The following is a 23736-nucleotide window of genomic DNA, read 5'->3' as shown; positions in this document are numbered from 1 at the left end:
TAATTAAGCTCATGCATATTGCAAAATCCGAGCTCATCATAGGTCACAGATTACACATTAACCCCTCCTTTTGTTTTCAATACCTGTGGTTTGTTATTGAAACCAAGATTTGTGTTCTCACCCTGATATGAAAGTTCTCAAGGCCTCCATGTTTGTCAACTTTTGCTTTCCCAAAACTTATCCAAGGACAAGATATTTACTTGTTATTAAAAACAACCTGAGAACTTCTGCTGTTTACATAAACGTGCCTGAGAACTTTTGTTGTTTACAGAAACAGGCTGTGAGAATTTGCTCCTCACAGCTGCCTTTTACTTTTCCATCAGCTGTATATTTTCATGGCCTTTTTTCCTTCAAGCCATGTCTGAGCAAAATTCTCCAACACCATCTCTCTGAAATCATGATGATTTATCAAAAAGCAGTGTTTTAAAAACTACCTGGTTTCTTTTCTTCGCAGTGCAAGCCTCCTTTGAAAGTGAAAGACTTGTTTATTGATATACAAGATGGCAAAATCTTGATGGCACTCCTGGAAGTCCTGTCAGGACAAAAGCTGGTATGTACAGAGAGGGAGAAGCCTCCATACCTAGGAGCTGGGTATGTTACAAGCAACAGTGCCTGGATATCCAAGGAATAAGGGTGAATTTGGGCCCATGTCTTGCATAATGTAGTAAGAATTTCAGCAACGTTGTTGTAATTTCCTTATGTTACAGGTGGGTGCCCTGAGCTACAAGGTAGATTTCAAGGAAATATGACAATGAGGTGTAAATGGTGTGTGATCAGTGTTAATGTTCCTAGCCCTGAGGGTTTTTAAGGCTTTAATACTTTAATGCTCACACATTCCATTTCGAGATTACCCAAGTTACATTACCAAGAAAACACATATTTGCTGTATCATTTTTTTAATCCCTAAATTCTGTTTTCTATTTTGTCTAAGATCATTATGACACTCAGTAGCTTTTCTGATGCCTGCTGTAGGTCTGAGTTTCATTCATTGATTAGATGAATCAATGAATTAAATTCATTGATTTAGACCATATTAATAAGACTAATGAAACCTGAGTTTCATTCTGGTATCCTGACTCAGGTTTCATTAGTCTTACTAATACAGTCTAAATCAACAGGGCACAGTTTTACTAATCAGAAACTTCTTCTCTCCTCCTTTCCTTGTAAGAGTTGTGTAAAGTTCCACATACCAGAAATGGAACACCCAATGCAAACATAAATGCCCAGTTGACTTTAATGTTTTCTTTCTCCATCAATCTTGTCATCAGAGCTCTCCTGTGTGTGGCTACCACACTTGGGTAAGAGGAGCAGGTGTCTCACCATTGCAGATGCACCTGGTGATGCTCTGTAGTGACTGCCCACCTGCACAGCCTGCAGCAGGAATGCCCCTGAATGTGTGCTCACACATTCAGAGTCAAGGATATTTTAAAATATTCTTGAAGGTTGGCAGAGCTGCAGCAGAAGTAGCAGTGTCTCTATGTGCATTCTTACAGGCTTGAAATGAATTGAAGGGGGAGATACATCATGGTAAACCCTAGGCTATGCTTCCACAGGTCAGGGAGGAGGTGAGAGAAGGGGGTAAAGTCAGCTGGCTGCATTTCTTGTTAGCTGTTTCTGCACATATGGGTTAAAAACACTGTGCCAAAGTGGAATTGCAGGGAGACAGGCATGCAAAATCTTTCATTTCTCCCAAAGTGAAGGTTTTTGCCTCCCACCTGCCTGTGCCTGCTATTAAAACTGCTCATGCTTCCTAATTAGGATAATTTCATTTAATTCAACACAAAAGAAAATCTTTTATTATGAATTTTCAGACAAATCTGTTCCTGTGACTGAACATGGCTGGGGAGTGACTACACGAATAATCAATGTGGCAGGCCCAAGAGAGTGGTAACATCTGGGGAGCAGGAAAGCTGGTTGCTCACCCTGTTTTGCTACACTTGTGTAGTTGAAGCATTCTACTGCTCACAAAAATGGCAATAATTTTTCATAGATAGATTTCCTTAGCTTTATTTTGCCTCAGTGCTTTTAAGCTTTGTATGATGTGGTGAATGATTCCACCAGTTTTAAAAACAGTGTGGCAATTCTTTTTTCTAGATGCATGAATACAAATCTTCAACCCATCGCATTTTTCGTTTGAACAACATAGCCAAAGCACTTAAGTTCTTGGAGGACAGTAACGTGAGTATTTTCAAAGACTGGTCTTAATATTTTCTCTTGATGTGTGCTGCAAGTTTTAATTGTTGCTAAACTGATGTGCTGCATATATACAAGAGAAGTGTACTGCTCAGGAGGCTGTGACTTACCTTAGCAGCAAGGCTGAAAAGGCACATAAAAATGCACAACAAGAACACCTACAGAGTCTAAAGCAAGGATTATTTGCTCATTTTATATGTTAAAGTTCAATGGGATTAAAGGATCAGGAACCCAATATTAAAAGAAAATAAAAATAAATGCAAGTAAGTTTTATGATCTGGGTCTTAGTGGCATTACTTCAGTTACACTGATGGTAGATGACTTTCTTTTCTCAGAAGTACTTTCAGTTATAGAAATCATGTATTTTTCTGGTAAACTGATTGCTGCAGCAGCTGATCATGAGTTAAAAGCAAGAGAAAGTGAAACTGGGAACATGATATAAATGCATAATTCCAGGAATCAATGCCTTACAGGGATATAATTTCTCTCATAGTGAGTGTTGTACTACCACACAGCATCACTTCCTGCAGTTATAAGTGACCAAGTGTGATCAGACCCTGTAGCTGGAAATGATTCATTCCTTCTATTTCTCCTGTGATGGGTTTATTCCAAAGCCCTGTGGAAGTGGCCAGTGGGTTGGTGAGAGCAATGGGGTCCAGAGAAGCCCCAGCCAAGTAACAATTGATATACATGGTATCCTTAGATCCTCCAGAAAGAGTAAACAGATATTGAGCTATTTCCTATAAAGGATTCAAGTAAGGTTAAACTTTATGGCTGAGCAGGGATCAGTGTGTGCAAAACCCTGCTTTGCATAGGATGGTCCAACAGCAACTGGTGTCACTGTGCTGCTTCCCTGCACTGAGCTTAGCTCCTGCTCCAGCAGCAGTCCTTGTCTTGCAGGAGAGCTGCTACAAACCCCAGTGCAGGAATGAGCATGGTGTGAGGTCTCAGCACATCTCTTGTGACTTTGTAGGTGTGGGAGGTTTAACATCCTTTGCCTTTTTCCCCAGGAGAGGATGTGAAAGGTCAAGAAGTTGTCCAGTAACTTCCAGGTGTTCCAGGCTCCCTATGGAAACTCCATCAGTAGGGGCTGATCTGGCCCTAAATGTGTACGTCTACACGTCCTGCTGTAGAACTGCTAAGAAATATTTTACATATTCCCATATTTCTTAACAGTTTCCCAGTTGATGCTTTTTACCCAAATCCAGCTAAGGCCCACTGGCAGATGAGATTATTTCTCTCTGTTGGTACCAGCACTTGGCAGAGCTGCAGCTGAAGCACATCTGGTTGCCAGGACCTCACTAGGTCCTCAATCAGCAAGGCTAGGGAGGAGGAACCTTGAATTCAGGCGGCTTTTAAATTAGTAGTGCTAAAAACTACTTTCCTCTGGATTTCCTGTTCCCTTAAAAGTAAGCAGTCAATATCTTCTAGCGGAGTATCTCTTCTGGGCTGGGTGACAAACATAAGCAGCAGTAAGAGGACAGAGCTCACACTAAGCAGTGAAATGATAAATGTGACTTGCTCCCCATCTTGGAGAAACTGTTACTCAAATGTACTAAGTTCTAAAGGTTTCCCCATGCCAAATACCTTGGAGCTAGCAAGAAATCTGATCCTTGAAATATGACAAGTAGAGGTGTCTTCTTGCTAAGACTGAAAACATTGTGCAAACCACTAGATAAAAAGTAATTTTGCTTTCCTTTTTTCAGCTTAACCAAACCGGTTAGTGAAGGGTGGTGATGAAAGTGTTGGCAAAATGCCTTGGCTGCCAGGAGCTTCAGGGTTAGACATTAAAGCCCAGTGGGTGGAACCCGGCAGTGTCTGTGGAGCTGGGGCAGCAGGGTAGAGCCCTGCTGAGTGATTCAGCGTGTCCGGGACTCTCGGAGATAAATGGGCTGCTGGGTGCCATGTGCAGCACTGACAGCTTCCTTGTCTCCTCCCTCCTCCATGACCTTTGCCAAAACCAAATCTGTGTTGTCTGAGAGAATAACATCCTGGTGTTATCAGCTGGAAAAAACCTCAGTGTGGGAAAGTCTAGAGTTTGCTTGGATTAGGCAACCCTATCCGTTGCTAACTGATTTAATCAGAACTCTGTGACAAGCTGTGTAAGGTGGGATAAGGAAGGAGAAAGCAGATGCATACAAAAAAAGAAGTAAGCAGATCTTACTAGGATTTTAGATTTTTGTATGAGAAATTACTCTCCTTTTTATGAGTGGGGTCCACTGGAGGGGGCCCCATCTTCCTCCATTTTTGTATTGAGGAAATGCATTTGTAGTCCCAAAAATGCAGAACTGAATTCACTTCTGTTCTGCAGACTATACTGGGGGCTTCAGACAGGAGTTCCAGGAGAAGGGTGATTGTGATCAGGGCAAATTTTCATTAATACAAGATTGCAGCATTGCTTTTTTGCTGGCCTGTCAGTGGCAGCAGTGGTAGGGACATATCCAGTAGTCTCAGTGCATTTTTTGCATATACCTTCCTGCTTTGAATTTGGCTCTGAATTTATGATCTCTCCTACAGGTAAAGCTTGTTAGCATTGATGCAGCAGAAATAGCAGATGGAAATTCCTCTCTGGTACTTGGACTAATATGGAATATAATCTTGTTTTTTCAGGTAATAAAATTTGAATACTTTAACCATAAGTAATCAGTCTTCATGGTATCCATCTATTCCAGCTGAATACTGATTTTTAAATTGGTTTTTAATCCTAAAGAACATAATTAATCATACCAAACCTGAGCTTTTCCCCTCCTAACATACACTAATTTTATTCTTGCAGCTGCTTTCATTTTACTTCATTGGACCTATTTTGATGTAAATTGGAGACAATTTAAACCCTCATTTAACTTGGACCTGAATTAGAGCTTCAGATTACTACTTTCCCTTCTTTCCTGTGCCTTCTCAGGGTTCTGTTCCAGATTCCCTGGAACTGAACCAATGTCCTGGGTATGGTTCCAGGTCACAGTTTATTTTCAATAACCTTTACTGGATTTGGTCCAATGTGGTGGGAAATTCCATTTAGAATCACTGTTCTCTGGAGACTTACTCAACACAGCAAAAATTCCAAACTGATATACATGGTCATATGAAAGATCTCAAAGGACCTGGAACTGATAACATGTATTTGAGCCTGAAAATTGATTTATCCCCAGGCTGAGATTAAAACTGCTCCCTAACCTACCCATAGTTTGGAAATTACCTTCTAGACAATCCCAAATTCTAATGGACAGAGAGAGATGGAGGGAGGGTTCTGCAACTCTCATGAGGCTGTGAGGCCCTTTCATTCTCTTGGTCTGATTTAAAAAATGGCTATAAGGTTAAAAACATGATCTCAAAGTTGCACTGGGGCCTCTCTCCCTGGCTGAGCTCCTGAGGGTGAGCAGTGCTGCACAGAACAGTTTGGCCAGGCAGACTCACAGACAAAGATGGTGTGACCAGAACCTGCCACCCTGGCAGCAGAGGGCACAGGGGTGGGGGGACCTAAAAGCAGCAGAGTCTCAAATGTCAGTGCTGGTCAAGGACAGGAGGGCTGCTGCAGGTCACCATTTCTCGATGAAAAATACTTCACTCAAGCAATTCCTGTGAAGAGAACAATTCATTTAAACTAACTTTTCTTTCAAGGACATGTTTCTTTGCATTTTGTTTAATTTGCACAGTTTAGCCTGAACTGGGAGCTTGCTCTTTCTGTTGCCTGGGCTGCTGCTGGCTGTCATGCTTGTAAATACAAGTTGAGAGTTAAAATGAAAAGGTTTATAATTATCACTTAAAATTCAGCTATGGCACTGATCCCTTTAAAGTTTGCATGAAAACAAGGGCACGATGCAGCCAGTGATAAAGCAGAACACTGTGTATTTCACCTTTTATTACAGATTAAGGAGCTTACAGGCAACCTGAACAGGAACTCCTCCTCCTCCAGCCTGTCCTCTGGGCCCAGTGGTCCAGAATCAGACACATCCCCCAGCACTCCCAGCGTGGAGAGAAACATGTCCATTACAGTGAAGGACCAGCGGAGAGCCATCAGGGCCCTTCTAATCTGGGTGCAGAGGAAAACCAGAAAGTAAGCTAACAAACCTTGAACAAAACAGTGTCTTGCCACCTGCCCCTCTGAAGCTGAGTCTCTTTTCTCTGTCCTGCCCCATGGGTGTGTTGCCATGTGCTGTGGCTTCTTCTGCTGTTGAATTTGGGGAGCACAGTGTCTCTGAGGGGGGTGTTTCACTATGACCATGTGTTCACAGCAGCCATCTGACCTTGAAGGCCGCTGCTGGCTCCACAGTTTGAGTGTTAAATGTTAACTTGCACTAACCTGCTTGGTGCTGTTTAAAACAGGATCATTTTCTACTCCCCAGACCCCAGCTTTCATGCAGTCTCTTTGACATCTGATTACAGGTCAGGTATAAGCAGGGGGTGAACTGAAAAAATAAATGTACTGAAAGACTTCATCAGCAGCCTTTTAAATTAAGCAGTAGCCCAGAGGAAGCTTCTCTGTGTATTCCAGAGTGTCTTGAAGGACAGAGCCCCTACCAGAGTCCCTCCTTCCCCAGTATTAAAGAGGGGAAGGGGGTGAAATTTAAGTCACTTCTCCTGAACTTGTAACATTTGAGTGGATTTCCAGTGCACAAGACATCTCTCTCCCCTTTAATAAAAAGTGGTTCTTTCACCAAAGCATTTTGTGTAGAAATGCTTTGTCTTGGCAGAGTTACTAACAGGTTAAAAAACTGTAGTGTAAGATGTCTCATGCTCATGCAAATACTTGGGATGTATTTTACATGTATTGTTATTTGAAGTAGTGACTGGCAGAGAGTTTTTATTAAAGAGGGTATGCGTCAAAGTTACCTATACAGGTTGGTTAGCTGAATATTTGGTGGTTTTGTCTCTGGATTTTTATCTTGCCTTTGAACACAAATTTTCTAGTGTTGAAGACAAAAATTTACATCTTAAATACTTGGTCCTGTGGACTGCATCATCCCTTGGTTATCTCCAGGGAAGCTAAGGGTGCTTGCTGAGCAGATAAACTTGCCCCCTGTAGTTCACTGCTGCCAGTGCAGACCATAGAGGAAGTACAGTTTTAGTCCAAATTAATGCTGATGTGGTTATTAATAGGTGGAACAAAGAAAGTGAGGACCTGAGAAGTGAAGGCCACAGACTTTTCAGCCCAGTCAAAGAGTGTAAATTGAAAAGATCTAATAAGAGAAAATTATTCTTGCAACTGCAGTATTTAAAACATAATAGCATCATTGTAATCCTGTTATCTCATGATCTGTGCAGAATTTTCTATTTTGGGTCTGTATTCCATTGCAAGTTTGATGGCTGTTTTTCCTCCAAAACTTTGGGCATCTAACACTCTTGTGGTTTATGCATATGCTGACACCATTTGCATTTGGCAGTTTTTCTGCTATAGAAGGCCAAGTACACAGGAATGTGAATCATTTATGCTTATGCGTTTAAATATTTAAATCTTGGAACTTTTCCCAAGCTATGGCATTAAAATGCTGGAGAGCAACAAAAACAGGAATCACAGAGACATTTGGTTTTGTGAATGTTAAATGTGGTTGCTGAATTCTTAAGGGCTTTGTTTTCACTAACTACTTCCTATAAGCAGGTTGGTGTCAGCTATTAGCCACACCAATTCAGTTTGTGAACCCATGTGTTTTCTGAATGTATTTCTAGATGTTGAAATCCAAAAAAATATCTCAAATATGACAAGTGCTACTCAGCAACCTTACATTTTAACTTTCAGGAGTCTGAAAATGATGTTGCCTTTACTTTGGATTTTGTAACAAACCACCCATGTAAAATGGATGTAATTCTGTTTAGGTATGGCGTTGCAGTCCAGGACTTCACGAGTAGTTGGAGGAGTGGCCTTGCTTTCTTAGCTGTCATAAAAGCCATAGATTGTACTTTGGTAGACATGAAGCATGCACTGGAGAAATCAGCACGAGAAAACCTGGAGGATGCTTTCAGCATAGCACAGAATAAACTGGGTGTCCCTCGGCTCCTCGAACCTGAAGGTAAACACATCAGCTTTTTTGGGTAACACTCAGTCTACACTGAATTAATGAATATTGCCTTGTGATACATACCAAAAACCCAACAGTGATTAGGCTGCTGATGGGATCAGTGTGCTGAGCTTTTTGAGAAGAAAAATAAAAACGGTCAGTGGCTTGTAATTGTATGCTTCCTGTCATATTTGTAATTGCATGCTTCCAGTCATTTGTAAGCTCCTTGAGGTCAAAGATCGTACTATGGTTTTAGCTCTGTACACTATGCCTATGTTTAGCTATGTTTATAGCTGGTCCTGGTTCCTGCTTAGATGCTTTGTGACATCTGCACTCATAGAGGGCATCAATTGTTGTGCTGAGGGGTGTCTCAGTGCATTAGCAGTGTTCTGTAACACCGAGGCTGCAGACTAAATGTCGCTCCAGGATGAGCGATACGAGGCTCCCATACCAGGTAAATGAAGACATACCCATTCAAATGCATCCGCATCTCCCAGTTTTCCCTTTGCCATGCATATATACACACAAGTATTTATACCTGTAAAGCTAAGTGTGCATGTGTATATAAAATACATATAAATGGATTTCTTGTCGTTCTTTTTACTGAACTCTATGAGACCGGCACTAGGCCTTGGTGTCATGATTGAAAGCACAATTGCACTTTCATCACCTGGTAGAAGACTGGGCCATCCTGCTAAAAATAAACCTCTATATTGTCACTCAACAGCAGCCAACTGTCTACTGACAACAGCATGAATGGCAGTATAAAAGTGAATGAAAAGAGAGCCCTGATCGGGGTTCAGTATGTGTTTGGAAATAGGAAAAAGTGAATGTGAATGGGATGTTGAGAACTCTGTCAAGTGCCATCAGCAGTGAAGAGCATCTCTCTTATCTGTCAGAAAAAAGAGAAGTGTTTGTAGCTGTTATTTCTGTGCCCATAATGGCAGGATAAATGTCTGGCAATCTGTTCCTCTGCAAGAGCGTTTCAGAGCTGTGTGTGCTCAAGCCCCTCACGTCTGTCTCCACAGATATCATGGTGGAGTCCCCCGATGAACAGTCAATTGTGACATATGTGGCACAATTCCTGGAGCACTTCCCGGAGCTGGAAGGGGTATGTGTTTACTGCTGTGTCATGTCATTTCTTTAATTTGCTTTGGTGTATGTAATAAAGTCAGATTTATTTTCTAGGTTTCTTTTTAGCTATTTAAAATAAACAACAAACCTGGGTTTAATTTTTTTCACATTTTTGTTAAATCCAGTGAAATGGGCTTTCATTGGTGATTACTAAAATGCTTAAGGTAGAATTGTGCTTTTATACATTTACATCCAATTGTAACTCTCAGAGGTTAGAATTGGTTTCATAGGAATCTACTACTTTGCTATATTGGTTTTAAACAAGACTGAAATTTATTCCTTTATCTATAATGATTCATTGGACTTTGAATTTAATTTTTACTTCTATCCTCTCAAGTTTGAGGGCCATGATCAGTCTGAATTTAGCAGGTATGAGACACAAGACCCCAAAAGCTGAATCTTGTCAATACAACAGTAAAAAGCACTCATTATAAGCATGACACAAACTGCAGGACTTTGATGCAAAAATAAAGAATTGAGGATTAACTAAGGGTTGACGGTGTCAAGAACTGGCAAAGGCCTTTTGAAAAAACAGGCATTTTCTCTCATTTCTTGACTGAAGGTTACAATTGGCATATATTTTGTAGTTGATAAAATTGGTGGGAATTACTAAAGTAATTGGAATTAAAATTATTATATTAACCTAATAATTATTATTAGATTAGATAAGCAATAAGATTGGTTGACATTAAAACTTGTTGGCATTTTTATGAACAAAGTTAAAAACTATCTTTCTTTTAATAGAGCTGTTGGAAGGAAATAATCTCGTATATCAATGTATTTCACAGTGGATTTATTTGAGCTGTTAGATTTATGTTATTCCCAGGGTTTGGGATTGTGTCAAAAAGCCAAGTCAGTTGTCTCCACAGGTGCAGCAAGGAGAGATAAATACATTAACAATTGAGGAGTAGGCTTGTCTGCATTCTGATCTTCCTGTACAACTGCCTTCTTGACATTGAGCTCTGTTCAAGGCACTTGACTTGCCAAATTAGTTTTCCTACTTTCAAAATAAGTGAGTTATTAATTGGCAATTCAGAAGGTAATGGACTGAAAGACTAGGTATTTATTCTTTCCATTGTGTTTGGGAAATGTAAAATGGTATCTGAGCTAGGATTTGTCTTCTAATGGTGTATCATCACTTACAGGAAGACTTTACAGATCCTGACAGGGAGCTTCCAATTGAGTCCACATATGTCCACATCAAAGACACACCGTCAGAGAAGGAGGGCAAAATCTTGATTTTAAGTGAAAATGAAGAAAACATGTATACTGTTAATCATGAGAGGAGTCATCCGGCTCCTCCAAAGGTCCATATTCATGATATCCCTGAGAGAATCCCATCAGAAACCATTTCTGAAAATTGTAATGGGAAACTGAGTCAAGTGTCAGGCGATTTACAGGAAACATCTGAAGAGGAGCCTCAAAGGCCTACCTCACTGAAAATTACAGGACCTGTCAGTTTTGAATCCAATTCCTCTTGGGAGGTTCCAAATGATAAATTCACATCAGGTGAAGAGAGCATCTCTGATGATCCACTGAAACAAAATGATGAGCTTTCTCCAGCTGTTCTGACAGATCAGAAAAATTCTGTCGACTCTTTTGAAGAATACTCTGAAGAATTAACTAAGGAAACCCCTACTGAATATGACAATGAAACCAAGAGCCTTTCAGCCAATACTTCTTCTTTGAGTCCAGTATCCTGGACTTCTGGTATACTTACAGATGATTCTATTAATAAAGTTGAAGACAGCAAACCCCAGTCTTCAATTATTTTACCAGAACATTCATCAAAACAAGAAGATACACAGAAGTACATTCTCCACCTTCTAAATAAGGAACTAGAGACACTTCCACAAGATGAACATCCAAAGGAATCACCTGGCCTTGAGACAATAGAAACAAACACTTGTTCACTGAATGATTCTAATCTCAAAAGCCAAGAACTATCTACACAGCAGGAAACATCTGATGACTCTCTCTCAGATATACCTAAAACTCCAGAGGACCTGGACAGCTGTGATGAAGTTGAATCTGCAGCTGAAGTGGTATCCAGTTCTTCAAAAGTATCTGTGATACCCCATGATCTCTTTTATTATCCACATTATAATGTTCCCATATCAGCAGTTCTGAACGCTTACCTGGAGCCTTGTATCGAAGGTTATGATACAGGAAATGAAAAAGCTTCTTCTGAAACAGTAACAGATGTTTTACATGACGAGAACTTACCAGAACAGGACCACAAAGAAGATGCTCCAGAGCTAGACTTGGAGAATAAGCTACGTACCCCTCCATCAGAAACAGATACTGAGAACAGCGAGGAGGAAACTACAAAAACAAGCAGTCATGCGAATTCTTCAGATGAAAAAGAAGTGCTATTACTAGTAGATGAGTTAGAAATAGAAGAAGATGCCAATAAGGCCACCGACCATGAAGATTCCACTATTCCACAACATCCTGAGGTATTTTACTTTATTACCAGCATTTCTTTGTGTATATATGTGGACTTAGCAGATCCCAGTGGTTTTTATTTGCTTCCTTTTGCAATGTCTGGGGGAAATACTCAAAATGTACCTAATTTCCTGTTCCATTACACTGTTTGCCACAGCCCCCTACTGGAATGAAAGGAATTGCAGATCCCTGAGAAGATCTGACTGTAAAAGAGAAAATAAGTTCTAATACTAATGGTACTGCAAAAATGTGAATTTATATTATGTTTTAAAATAATTTGAGGCTTCTGTAATCCCTATGCATAAAAGATTACCTTAAAGTACAGAAAAATGTGCCTTTTTATTATGTTTTAAAATAGAGGTTTCTGTAAAATCCTTAGGCATAACAGATTATCAGACAGGGTATTTCTAATAATCTGCTATGAGATTAACAGAAATCAGTATTGCTTCTAAAGAAAGGATACAGGCAATGATAATTTTATCTCAATCCAAGTAAGTTTGCCTACAAAAACTTAGAAAAACAATTTGAGTAGGCTATGTTACATGGATGAAATGAAGGCTTCTCTGCACTGGAGGAGGAGAAAGAAATGGGTACTTTGGGGGTATTTGGTTTAGGCAGTTTGCTCCTGCATCTCTTGCAGATACCAGTTTGAAGTGCCTTACATGTTTTCCAGCACAGTAATTTTTGACAGCATTTTTCAGGAATGAATGTCCATTTAATGCTGCTCTACATGTTGCTTAGACCTGTTGCTTGAACATATTTTTGTCCTGACTCTAACTAAAGTAATGAAGTCAGTTTGCTGTTAACTTGAAGAACTGATTGGGGGTAGATTTTAAAAGGTCCAGTGGATTGCTTCAAAGAGCCATGTCATGACCTCTTAATAGAAAGATCTGACATACCAACTGTGTGTATGTATGCTGAACTGATGATTCCATGTATCACTAAAGATTTTCAAGAAATTAATTTATTTTTTATTTTCTTCAGTGAGACTTTAAGTCTCATACTATCTGCAATTGAGTGTCTAAGTAGGCTGGCTGCACCACTAAGATATTTAGAAGGGTGGGGAATCAGTCATGTTGTCTAAAGCAAAACATTTCCTCATTTCAACAGGCCATAGTAGAACATCTAAAAGATTTACCAATAGCCATAAAGACACCAGAAGAAAATAGTAATACAGACGAGGAAGAGAAAAATATGATTGAAGAAGATTTGCAGATCTCAGATGTTGCCACTACTAGTCTATCACAAGATGACCTGGAAGAAAATGCTGAATTCCAAGAATTTACCAGGTATTTCACATTAACTTTGTCTCAAATACGCTTTACTGGTCTTTTGAAACTGCCCTGTCCATTGGATGTTTGTTGTAGTCTTGTTTTAGGAAGAAGTATTGGGATTCATTGGCTTTTTCCTGTGTTTCTCTTAAATATGTTGAGTGATTCATTGGGACTTGACTTGACTGTGGTACAAACTTTGCCACACAAAACCCAAGTGGGAGCCCAATGCATTTTGAACATGGAAGTGTTATTATTGCTTTCCTAACAGAGAGAGTATTTTGTAATGTAGATGAAATAGTCCGTGTGCATTGTGACACTTTGTGGAAGCATGACACTGACTGATTTCAGTAGATACTTTTTGGATGTTTTTTTCTGGTTATGAACAAGTAAATGAGGTGTTGGAGAGAAAATAAGATGAAGTACTCATGGGTCAAGGTAAAGGCATTTTAATGAAAAGGCAAAGGCCATGTGTGGAAGAAAATTAGAAGAAGACTAAAAAAAATTTTATTTATTGTCTACTTCCCATCAGCATGGCAGTGTCCAGCCACTTCCTGGGAAGCAGAGTGTTGTAGTGGTTGCTTCAGAAGACAGATATAAGAACAAGTGTGTGTGTGGGTCTCACTGCCCTTTGGTCAGTTTGGGTCAGCTCTCCTGGTTGGGTCCTCTCCAAGCCTCTTGCCCAGCCCCAGCCCAATGCTCTAGGGAAATTTAACTGCAGCCCAGGCAGACCCTGTACAGAGACACTCAGCTAATTTTGCTTCATTTACTTCCGGTTTTTCTTATGTTCTAATTTATTCTTCGGTAATCTATTTTATGGGACATGAACTGTAATTTGTTGATGCTTATCACTGGAGCACTCTAATGAATTTGAGAGTTTGCTTAGAAAAACCCCTTGTCCCCTTCAAGCTTACTGTTCCCTGTCAGTCCAATTTTTTATATCAATGGCCATAAAACTTGGGTATACTCTCAGTTAAATGTCAGTGATGTCAAAGGTGCAAAAATGCTCTCAGATACAATATTTTAGAAAAGATTCCTTTTTGAGAATATGAATTTTTTATTGTGGGTCAGATTTTCCCAAAGCCATTTTTATCATGTTGCTGATAAATTCCAGTTCATATTCTAATACATGCAGCAATGCATATTTGTGGTTTTGTGTAGCTTAAACCTGTCACATCCATTTGCAGTGTCTCTCTTTTAAACTTAACTTTATGAATTTAAAAACTTTGCTTTTACATACAGAAACAGTGACAGTGATGCCAACTTTCATCTCCGAAAAAGGTTTTCTCGTAATGCTTCTGAGGAGGTAAGTGTGAACATTTATTTATTGCTGTTTCTCTGGTTCTCTCAAACTCCAGAAGTTCACACACTGTAAAAAGGCCTCTAACTGTATGAAAGTCTTGTGACTTCTAATAATTTTAGTGCTAAAACCAGGCATAGTTGCATAGTTTCAGAACTCTCCTAAAAACATACTAAACTTTAAGCAAATTCACAAAGGAGTACCTAATACTACAATTAAATCTGTTGTAAATTTAAATCTTACTTCAAATATATACCTGTATAGCTGCAACATTTTGCTTGTTTGAAGCTGCTTTTGTTTGCTGCTCCAGTTTCTTTTAGTTTTTGCATTCTCTGTATAATGTTGATGCCCTGGTCTCAACACTGCAAAAATGGTGGGTGTCTCCTGAAAAGCAGTTTCTGAAAAACTGGGTTCTGGTTCTTTTCCTCACAGTACCAGTGTATTATATTACCAGTAGCAGCAACTAACCCTAAAAGAATTTTAGTTGTAATGTGAAACTGCATCCCTAATGACAGATGTGATTCACACTGGCTTCTTGAGAGCACACAATACAGCTGAGGTCTGGATTTTTATTTTTAAAGCTAAAAGGAACGGACACGCATCAGCAATCTGGGCATGCTGAGCAAGGACAGGAATATGGCCTTTTTTCAACACAAAAATAAAATTCTGATAATCTTGGAGTTTTTAAAGAAATGCTGCCGCAAGTGTTCAGTGAAAGGGAGGTTTCACACAGATGCTTTAATTTTGCAGTACTGTCAGAGCTACTAGAAATACATATGAACAAGGGGAATTTTATTCAACTAATGAAAGCAGTTGAAAGCAAAAAAATCTTATTTCACAACTTTTTTCCTTTTCTGTGTGTGCACCAGACTGCAGTGCTGGATCTGCTGACGGAAAACATGTTTATAAGCACACTTTCATTTTATTTGAGGAACACTAGATACAATTTGCACAAAGTACAGTTACCACCTTTGTGAGATGCTGAGTTTGGTTGTCTGATCTGTTTGTGGTTTGTTTAAGGAAACCTATGGTGTAAACGAGCAGAAGATGACAGATATGGATGAAAATCCATTAATCATTGGGTGAGTGTTTCTGATTCAGACTGACTTTTGCAAGGAAAGGTACTACTAGCAGTGATACAAAGGGAGCTGGAAATTAATTACAATGGTAGCAACTGTCTTCTGTAATGGCTCAGAGTCCACATTTTGCATAGGTGTAAGACACAAAATTTCCTTATTGCTCAATCTGTCCCTTGACTGAAATGCCTTTGATTGACTTGAAAGATTCAGCTGTCTCATCAAGACTCTGAGCATTTTCCCCACACGGTGGATATTTCAGGCTGGGAGAAGAGTGGGACAACTTCAAATATTAGCCCCTCTGGCAGTGATGACTCTTTCCAGGTTTGGAAGACTGTCAAAACAATGTTTAGTGAGATCAGTGCCAGGGAAAGTCAATTTCTTCAGTGGAGGACCAGCCTCTGTTGGAGCATCTGTAGTTTTGGTAATCTGTATGTGTGTTTAGTTTAGACTTAGGGTGATTGGTCATGAACACATGCATCCCTTTGGTATTAGGGTCTAAATATCTTTAAGAAACAAGGATCACTTTAGGTTTTGCCTCTTAGCTGATACTGAATAGTACCTCCCACAACTTCTAGGTAAAATGGCTGTTATATTTAGATGCAGAAAACACACAAAATATTATCAGGATCCATTGGCCTCTCTCTCTCTCTGTTAAAAAAAATTACACAAATAGCTGTTGCAGTTGTATCAGTTGAACAGTTTGCTGATATTTTGTGTAATGCTCAGGTATATATCCAGTAGGAGGCCCCAAGCAGAAAAATGCCATTTTTCTCCAAAAGTAGATTAAAAACAGTTTACTGGAGTGTTTTTCTTGCAGTACTAGAAAATTATAAAATGACTGTGCCTTTTTAAAAAAGACCTTTCCTTGTCTTTGTGAGAGCTCAGTGGTGCTGGCAAAATCCATCAGCCTTTGCCCTTATGAACCACAGCTGGAAATTTTTGAAGTTGAAATTTTGGAGTTGTTCTGCAAACCCTCAACTGCTAGCTGGTTTCTTGGTTGGAAGCCTTGGGCTTTATCTGTTTAATATTCTAGTGCCTAGCATGAGGTGCTCTGAAAGTAGGTGATTTGGGGAAAGTATATCAAGTCATATCCAGTGTATAAGCAAAACTGTGGAAGTTTGAGATGTGTTGCCCAGTGTTATGTTTGCTGTTCTGAAAATAAAACGGCATCTTCTTGACTGGTGGAAATCTCCTTGCATCAGAGGGCTGTACTGTAATGGCACTTACTTCAACTACCTGAGAATTTGTCTGAGTTTTCAGAAGATTGATTCTTACATTGTTGCCTCTGGAAGGAACACACTGCTAAAGCCCAGCATGCCCCTCCTAGTCTAGCTGAAGGGGTGACTAGACTGAAAAGGTTCATTAAACTGCTGTCCTTTAGACCACCCCCGGATCTTCACAGTAATTATTAACTGAAGGTTTCTTCTTCCTTTCCTTGCCTCTTACTGAATTCTCTCCTATTTTCAGGGAGAAAAAGGACTTGGAAGCAAGCGAGACTCCAGCACCAACTCATGAGATAACAATTTTTGAGCAGCCAGAGATATTCTACTTTGTAATTTTCTTTTGGGTGCTGGTCTACTGCCTTTTACTCCTTCCACAGATGCTTAGCAACAAAGTTTGATCTGTGTGAGGTGTGGAAAATAAAGGGATGGTGGCTGGATTGCTTTGTGTATCTGCATATGAATATGTTCCTTCAGGTGAAGCACAAACAGAAATCCAGAACCTGGTATTTGTGTTTATTATCAGGTTGTTCTCAATTCCGCTACTGTTGTGCTATGACAGTGTCAAAGCACGTTTTATATTATGGTAATTGTGTAAATATATATAAAAATGATCTGATTTAGTAGATGCGATTTTGTACATTTGTGCCTTGCTTTATAAGATGCTAAATAAAACCAGATAATTATCAGTAGAAGTATGAACAATTCAGAGCTCTAGTCTTCAAAAATTATTCTTCTGGCTTCACTTTCTTATGTAGGGCCTGACAGCTATGGAAGAGGGATGGTGATGACTTATCTTGGGGTCTGACCACCTGCAAGGGCAAGGCTAGAAATGTTTCTTCACATTTTCCATTTCAAAGAGTGGGGGGCAGAGCAGAGGTAGTGAAACACACATCAGGAACTGATTACAGTTCCAGCAGCAAATCCAGTGGAGCAACAAAATCAGGTTGAGGGTTTATTGGGGTAGGAAAGTTAGAATTTTCAAGGATTTAAAGTAATTTTTATCCTGCACCTTTTTGTATGTTTGATTTGCAGGAAAAAATTGGTTATGAAGAAGTGTGAAGAACATACATGCTAGCTGCTTCTTAGTAGACTTTATATGGGAAATCTCAGGCCAGAAACTAAAGTTTTTTAAAAGTACCTCAGTGCTTCTGAGTCTGCTTTTGCTTCAATTTCTTTGCTGCTTTTATTAACAAATCACATAAAGATTTCTCTCTTTTGCATATACAAAAAGTAATAGGTAACCAGCTTTGCTGAGGCTACTGTTAAGGCACTAGGGTGTGGTAAAAGAATTAGAAATACCTTTCAAGTGTCTATTTAAATTGAGAAAGAAATGAGAGATGTAAAACTAAATCCAGAAAAATGCTGACAACAAGTATTGACTTCCTAGTGGGACTAAAGAGATTCCTGTGGCTTATCCATGGGCACTGTTGAGCTACTTCTGCCTCTTGCAATTTTTGTCCACATCAATGATCACTTTAGGATATTTCATATAGGATTTTTGCCAGAGAAGGTGTAATCCATGCTTTGTAGACAAAAGAGAAGTCTTCAATTTCTTAGCAGTAGCTTCTCTCCATGTGACTATTAGTGAAGTCACTACTTCTCATTGGCACATTTTTAGTTTCATGGTGTGCTTTATGAGACTATACCACATTGCTGCTTCCATCTGAAAGTTCAGAAGGCTGACTGCAATATGCTTCCTAAAATGAAGGGGTTTAAAATTTTACTCTGAGTGGAAATTAAATAATGGCTGTAAGTTTTACATATTTTGTGGTAGCATAAGGTGTATCCCTGCCCTGGCTAAGTTTTCAGATGAACTAATTGCACCTGGGATCAAGATGCATCAAAATATTCAGCAATTTATTTGCAGGTATTTAAAAACTGTCTGTAATCATGTTATCTGCTGGGGCAATCCTAACCATTCATCACACTTCATTCTTCTTCATAAGCTTTTTGTCCCCCTGAGATTTTTCTCCTGAGCTGCAGTTAGAATTCAGTGGATGTAAGGAATGACAGAAGATCTTAAACATTGAAGATAAAATTCTGAACACCTTTCAAATCTTTCTTATTCTGCCCTGTCACTGTTGATTAGAGCTGGATTCACCCCATGAACCTAGAAATAAGATCCATTGTTCTTGAGGAAGAGATGAAAATGTCCCAAATTAATTTGGTTTAAATCAGCTTAAGTAAAAAAAAAAAAAATATTTCTTTCATCTTCTTCATTAAATCAGTCAAGATTTTGAGTCAGCTGATTTTGTGATCAATAAACCTGTTTGTGCTTGTTGTAGAAGACAGTGATACCTTCTTCCAAAAGAAAACCTATATCAGAATTTTTGAAGGTGCCTTCTGGAAGTAGACTAAAATAGAAAGTTGAAGGGTTAGTGCTTTCGCCTCTGAAAGAATAAAACTTAGTACAAGAAACATTTTATGCTTATCCTGAAAACCAGGGAATACCAGGCTGGGGTATGGCATCAATTTAATAGCTGCAAGCAGCAGTGTACTACACTACTTTGGAGCAAAATGTTGGCAGCTTTTCATTATGTTCCACTCTTCATAGGCTTCTTTGGTTTATGATAACATTTTCTGACCCTTTGTATCTTCTTCCATGTTTATTAATCTGCAGCAGAGGCTATTTGGAGTTGGATTGCAGTCTCTTTATAGGGCTTTACAGCTATCAAAGTTCAATCAAGTATGCTCTCCTCTTCTTTCCTTTCTCCTAAGAAAATGAATCAGGATGAGGAGCTCTTTGGATGTCTTAGCTAAGCAACTGACATCCATGAAGAATGGGAAGGAGAACAGGAACGTGGTGATGCCAGAAATGTCATTACACAGTACTTTTGTCCAAGAAGGAGAAAACCCAAGGTTTTCTTTGTTACTTGCCACTGATGAAGAGGGACTGATACATTGCAATGAGCAGTTTAAATGTCAAACAGCATCCCACAATTGTATTGGTCATCTCTGCCAGTGTTTCAATTGAGGTACACTTTCCAGCCTGTCCCCTTGAGAGACAGAGATTGCTTCTTCCACCCAAAATAGAAGAAAAAAAACCAACTAAGTCATTCCATGATACTTGGTATTACATTGCTTTCAGTTTTGGGGTTTAGTTTTGTTGTGGGTGTGCTACAACAGAAGCAGTGTACCTTACCCAGCCATTCCATGGGTGAGAAGACCCAGGGTGAAGCACTAAGAGTGATTACACTGGTCAATTGTGCTTTAAAAAACTGAATTCTTTAAGAGTTTTGCTTTTACCTCGAACTGTAAAGACTGACATCTGCATAAGCAGCAGCTTCCCCCAGTTAAACTGACTTGTGAGCCTGCATCTCTTCTTCCACAGCAGAAGATCCAATTCCTTAATGCAAGGGCCCTGTTCTGAAACACTGCTTGGTTTTGGGCTTTGTGGTCTACTCTGAGCTATTGCCTAAAAGCCTGATTATGAAAAGTTTATTATGGCAAAGCCTGTTTTAACTTGCTACCCAGAGGGCTGGCTGGTGATAGTGGAGGGTTTAAACCCTGGTGGGCAATCCATTGTCTGCCCATTTTCCAATAGGTATGTGCACTGTCTGAATACAGAAGGTTTTGCTGAACTTTTGCCTGGGTTGAAAAATGCTAAGCTTGAACTGACCACATATGGTATATTGATTTGGTAGCTGAATTCAGATACACAGAGGTACTGATCTGTTAAGACTCTTTTTCTAAAACCTGCTGGTTTTGAGCAAATGTGGGTAGCAGGGCATTGTGAAGTGTAAGTGTCAGGAAGTGCCTTGAGGATCACTGGATAAAGGATGTTTGGTGTTCACAGAAGCAGCATTAAAGACTGAGTGGCAGCTGTAATAGGATGGTTCAATGTCATTGTAGTCATAACTGCAAAGTGTTTCATCATGATTTTATAGAAAGTGCAAGGAAAGATACATCATTAAAGACAGAGCCCCACTAAACATTTATGGGGCAGATGACTTAGAGTTGAAGAAGTGAGTTAAACAGTCACATAATCTACAAACTGACCAGAATATAGCTTTTGCCAAATTGTAGGAAATTATCAGTGCAAAGGCAGGGCAAACACAGACTACAGTAAAAATCGACAATCAATTTTCAATGCCATGAATATTTTTGAGAGATTGAGCTCTAAAATGTATTTTTATTGAGTTTCTAGATTGTAATGAATGTGTCTACAGAATTTTATGCAAAGCTTGAGAGTTCAGCTGTTTTAAAATGATTTTTTTATATAGCAGTGATTATTTTATCTATATATTTAATAGAATTGTAAAACCATTTTAAGAGTACCTGTAAAATTCTATGTATGTGATACGATTATTTATTAATTATGACTCATGAGAATGAACATTAAGCTATGCATTGGTTTTGTCATCCATTTGAAAACTGGAAACTGCAAACAGGAGAGGAGCTTTTAATGAACAGCAGATCTGAAAAGCAGGGGAAATGATTGAATACATTTGTGTGATTCTTAAAGCTGCATAGCAATATGTCATTTTGTGATGTTAAACTTTCAGCTAAAGTTGCAAAATATACTGAGTGATTGAGCTACTTTCTTCCATTAAAACTTCCTGAGGCTGAAACTTCTACATGTTGATATTTGGCGCCTAAACACACTTAAATCCCATACATTTTCTGGACACTCCCAGTTTACTCCTGTTCGGTGTGACTGTAACTTCTTTATTCAAGTAGTGCTCCACTGACTTTAAAAGGGTACCATGCTGTACCCAGTGGAGGTTTTTAGGGTTCTCTGCACTAATCCTCAAAGAATTTGAGCTTTAGGAGATTCACTTGGCCAGTGTGTGTGGTATCACATTCAGCCATCTAACACAATAATAATTATAATTGTGCATTATCACTTATGCTAGCTTTAAATACTTGGGAGTCCCTTCTTGCCAAGCACAAACGTGAATGCATCCAGAGATGTGTTCAGTTCCTCTACTTCTGTGGAAGTCAGTGCAACACATCTGTGTGCTAAGCACACACTACAAGATCTGGCCCTGAGGGCACTTAAATCAACATCAGCCGCATAGGCCAGGAAGTCGCTGAAGCCTGTGCAATGCCCATGCAAATCCAATGTACACCAACCATGCACCACTCACTTCAGTTACCTCCATGTTACACAGAGCGTTTGTTTGCCTAAATTCTGCAGAATCAACCCTCCAAAGAGAGGGAGTTAACATCTACTTCTGTCAATTAAGAGAACAGCAGCAGGGAACAAATAACTGGAAAGCAAGGGTGAGGTTTCAGGCTGGGGTATGGCCCTGGAAATTCCCAAACTGCTACAGCTGAAAGCTCATACCCTGACAATAGGTTGCCTGCTGTTTCCATTGAGCTAATGGGTAGCAGATCTGAATGGAGGTAAAAACCACAAAATCCTTTGTATTTCTGCATTGTGCAGGTTTTTGTCAAGTAAATAACTTCCCCTGGCACACCACTGATAACACTAATTTACAGCTGCCCCAATTTACCATTGTTCCCATTCCAGGTTTGTATACAAAAACAGGACACACAGTGTGGCTTGTTCTCTCCCATTCCAGCCCAAGATCATGAAGCCATTCATGCAGGAGGATGGGATACATGTGCATTCAATGATATGGAAAAGTCATGGTCTCTGTGGAGTAGCTCGCTTGCTCTGTCCATTGCTTCACACAACTCCAGTGTTCACAAAGGGTGAAAAATTAATCCTTATTTTTTCAAGTGCCATAGTCATTTCAGGGTTATCTTAACTGAAATTGTGGAACATCAAAGTATTTCTTTCCTCCACTAAAGACATGGAAAACCTCCTCCCACTTTAGTGGCTCTTTTGAGAATTCCTTTCCAAGCAGCTGCTACTGCTGATACTGGAAAATGAGACCCATGCTATTTCTCTCCATAGTGGGGGGAAATGTCTTAATTTGTGTCTCTGGAACATAAAACTGGCCCCTGAGTGATTAGTATTTTCTTTTTTTTAATTTCTTTTTCTTCATGAAAAGGTTAGAAGGACCAATAAAAATTATTTTACCTTAGTAAGAAATACTATGACCTACCATTCCAAGAAAGGCTAGTTCCTGGTCATCACTGCTGTGTTAAGACCAGATAATGTCTTATTCCCCAGTTTCCTTAATTTCATTGGGCCTTCCTGGAATCTCTTTGATTCACATAATAGATTTGCTGTGTCCAAGGACTAGTTTGTACAGGGGAGTCCTTAGTCCATGGCCATTATTAAGACTGTAACAGAAAATCACTCTTGTTTATTTCAAAATGAGTGGTCTGATGTGAATCAAGTAACTTTCAATGTATATGCTGCTGAGTTCTTGAGAGAAACAATGGAGTCACATTTTAATGCCAAATAAGTTACACAAGTCAAATAAGTATTTTTATTGTAATGAAAAATTCAATTTGTACTTTTGTCTTGAACAAAACATTTTAGTAGGCATACCACCTTTTGCTATTGTATACCGCTGTGTAAAAAGCTGAATAAACTGTTTTACCTTTCTTGTTAAAGTTCTCTAGTTTAAACTGTAAAGTGCTACATGGCTAAAGAGTTAATGAGGGACTGCATCCTAAATAAATAATTTGTAAGTAAGGAATGTAATATTTAAAATACATGTTTCTCTTTGGCAAGTGAAATGAGGAATGATGATTTTTTAAAAATGAGAACAAATGCTGGGAGGATTTGAGTGGTGTCCAGATATACTGAAGGAAATGCATTTTCATGTACTATCAAATACATTTCTTCTGAATACTTTCTGTCAGAGGCTTGTATTGGATGTTTGCACTAGTTGATCAAAGCTAATTTTTGTGAGAAAGAACTAAATTCTTCTGTATAGCTGGTAAACAAAATGTTTCTAGAAACTGTTATGCTGTTATAAGAATAGTATTTACTAGTGAATAGCTCCAATTTATTTTACAGAATCTCCAATTTTGAAATAAATGGACAGGCTTCCTGTATCTAATCTGTTACCTGTGGGTTTGTCTTGTGGATTCTAATTGTTCAATTTATTAATAGTTATATATTGTATCTATTATAAATATTATTTTAATCTATTATACATTTTCAAGTCCAGAAACTAAATGCATGTTCTAGGAGAAAAGACCTCAGTAAAGACTGCAAATTCATAAAGT

The 23736-nt window shown here is 39.0% G+C and overlaps 1 protein-coding gene across 1 annotated transcript in view; it reads left to right on the top strand.

Moving 5' to 3' along the window:
- Positions 1-23562, top strand: part of CLMN (calmin) — a 76831-nt gene extending 53269 nt beyond the window's left edge. Inside the window, exons 3-13 of the mRNA XM_059473667.1 lie at positions 455-550; positions 2095-2178; positions 4711-4803; positions 6060-6247; positions 8005-8198; positions 9215-9297; positions 10466-11779; positions 12879-13057; positions 14282-14345; positions 15360-15421; positions 16886-23562. Coding sequence (XP_059329650.1) covers positions 455-550; positions 2095-2178; positions 4711-4803; positions 6060-6247; positions 8005-8198; positions 9215-9297; positions 10466-11779; positions 12879-13057; positions 14282-14345; positions 15360-15421; positions 16886-17039 — 2511 coding nt within the window. The 3' untranslated portion in view covers positions 17040-23562. The remainder of the gene's footprint in view (positions 1-454; positions 551-2094; positions 2179-4710; positions 4804-6059; positions 6248-8004; positions 8199-9214; positions 9298-10465; positions 11780-12878; positions 13058-14281; positions 14346-15359; positions 15422-16885) is intronic.
- Positions 23563-23736: the final 174 nt, after the last annotated feature.

The sequence above is a fragment of the Ammospiza nelsoni genome, chromosome 6 (genome assembly GCF_027579445.1).
Source record: "Ammospiza nelsoni isolate bAmmNel1 chromosome 6, bAmmNel1.pri, whole genome shotgun sequence".
Lineage (NCBI taxonomy): Eukaryota > Metazoa > Chordata > Aves > Passeriformes > Passerellidae > Ammospiza > Ammospiza nelsoni.
This window is presented reverse-complemented; position numbering and strand designations above follow the sequence as displayed.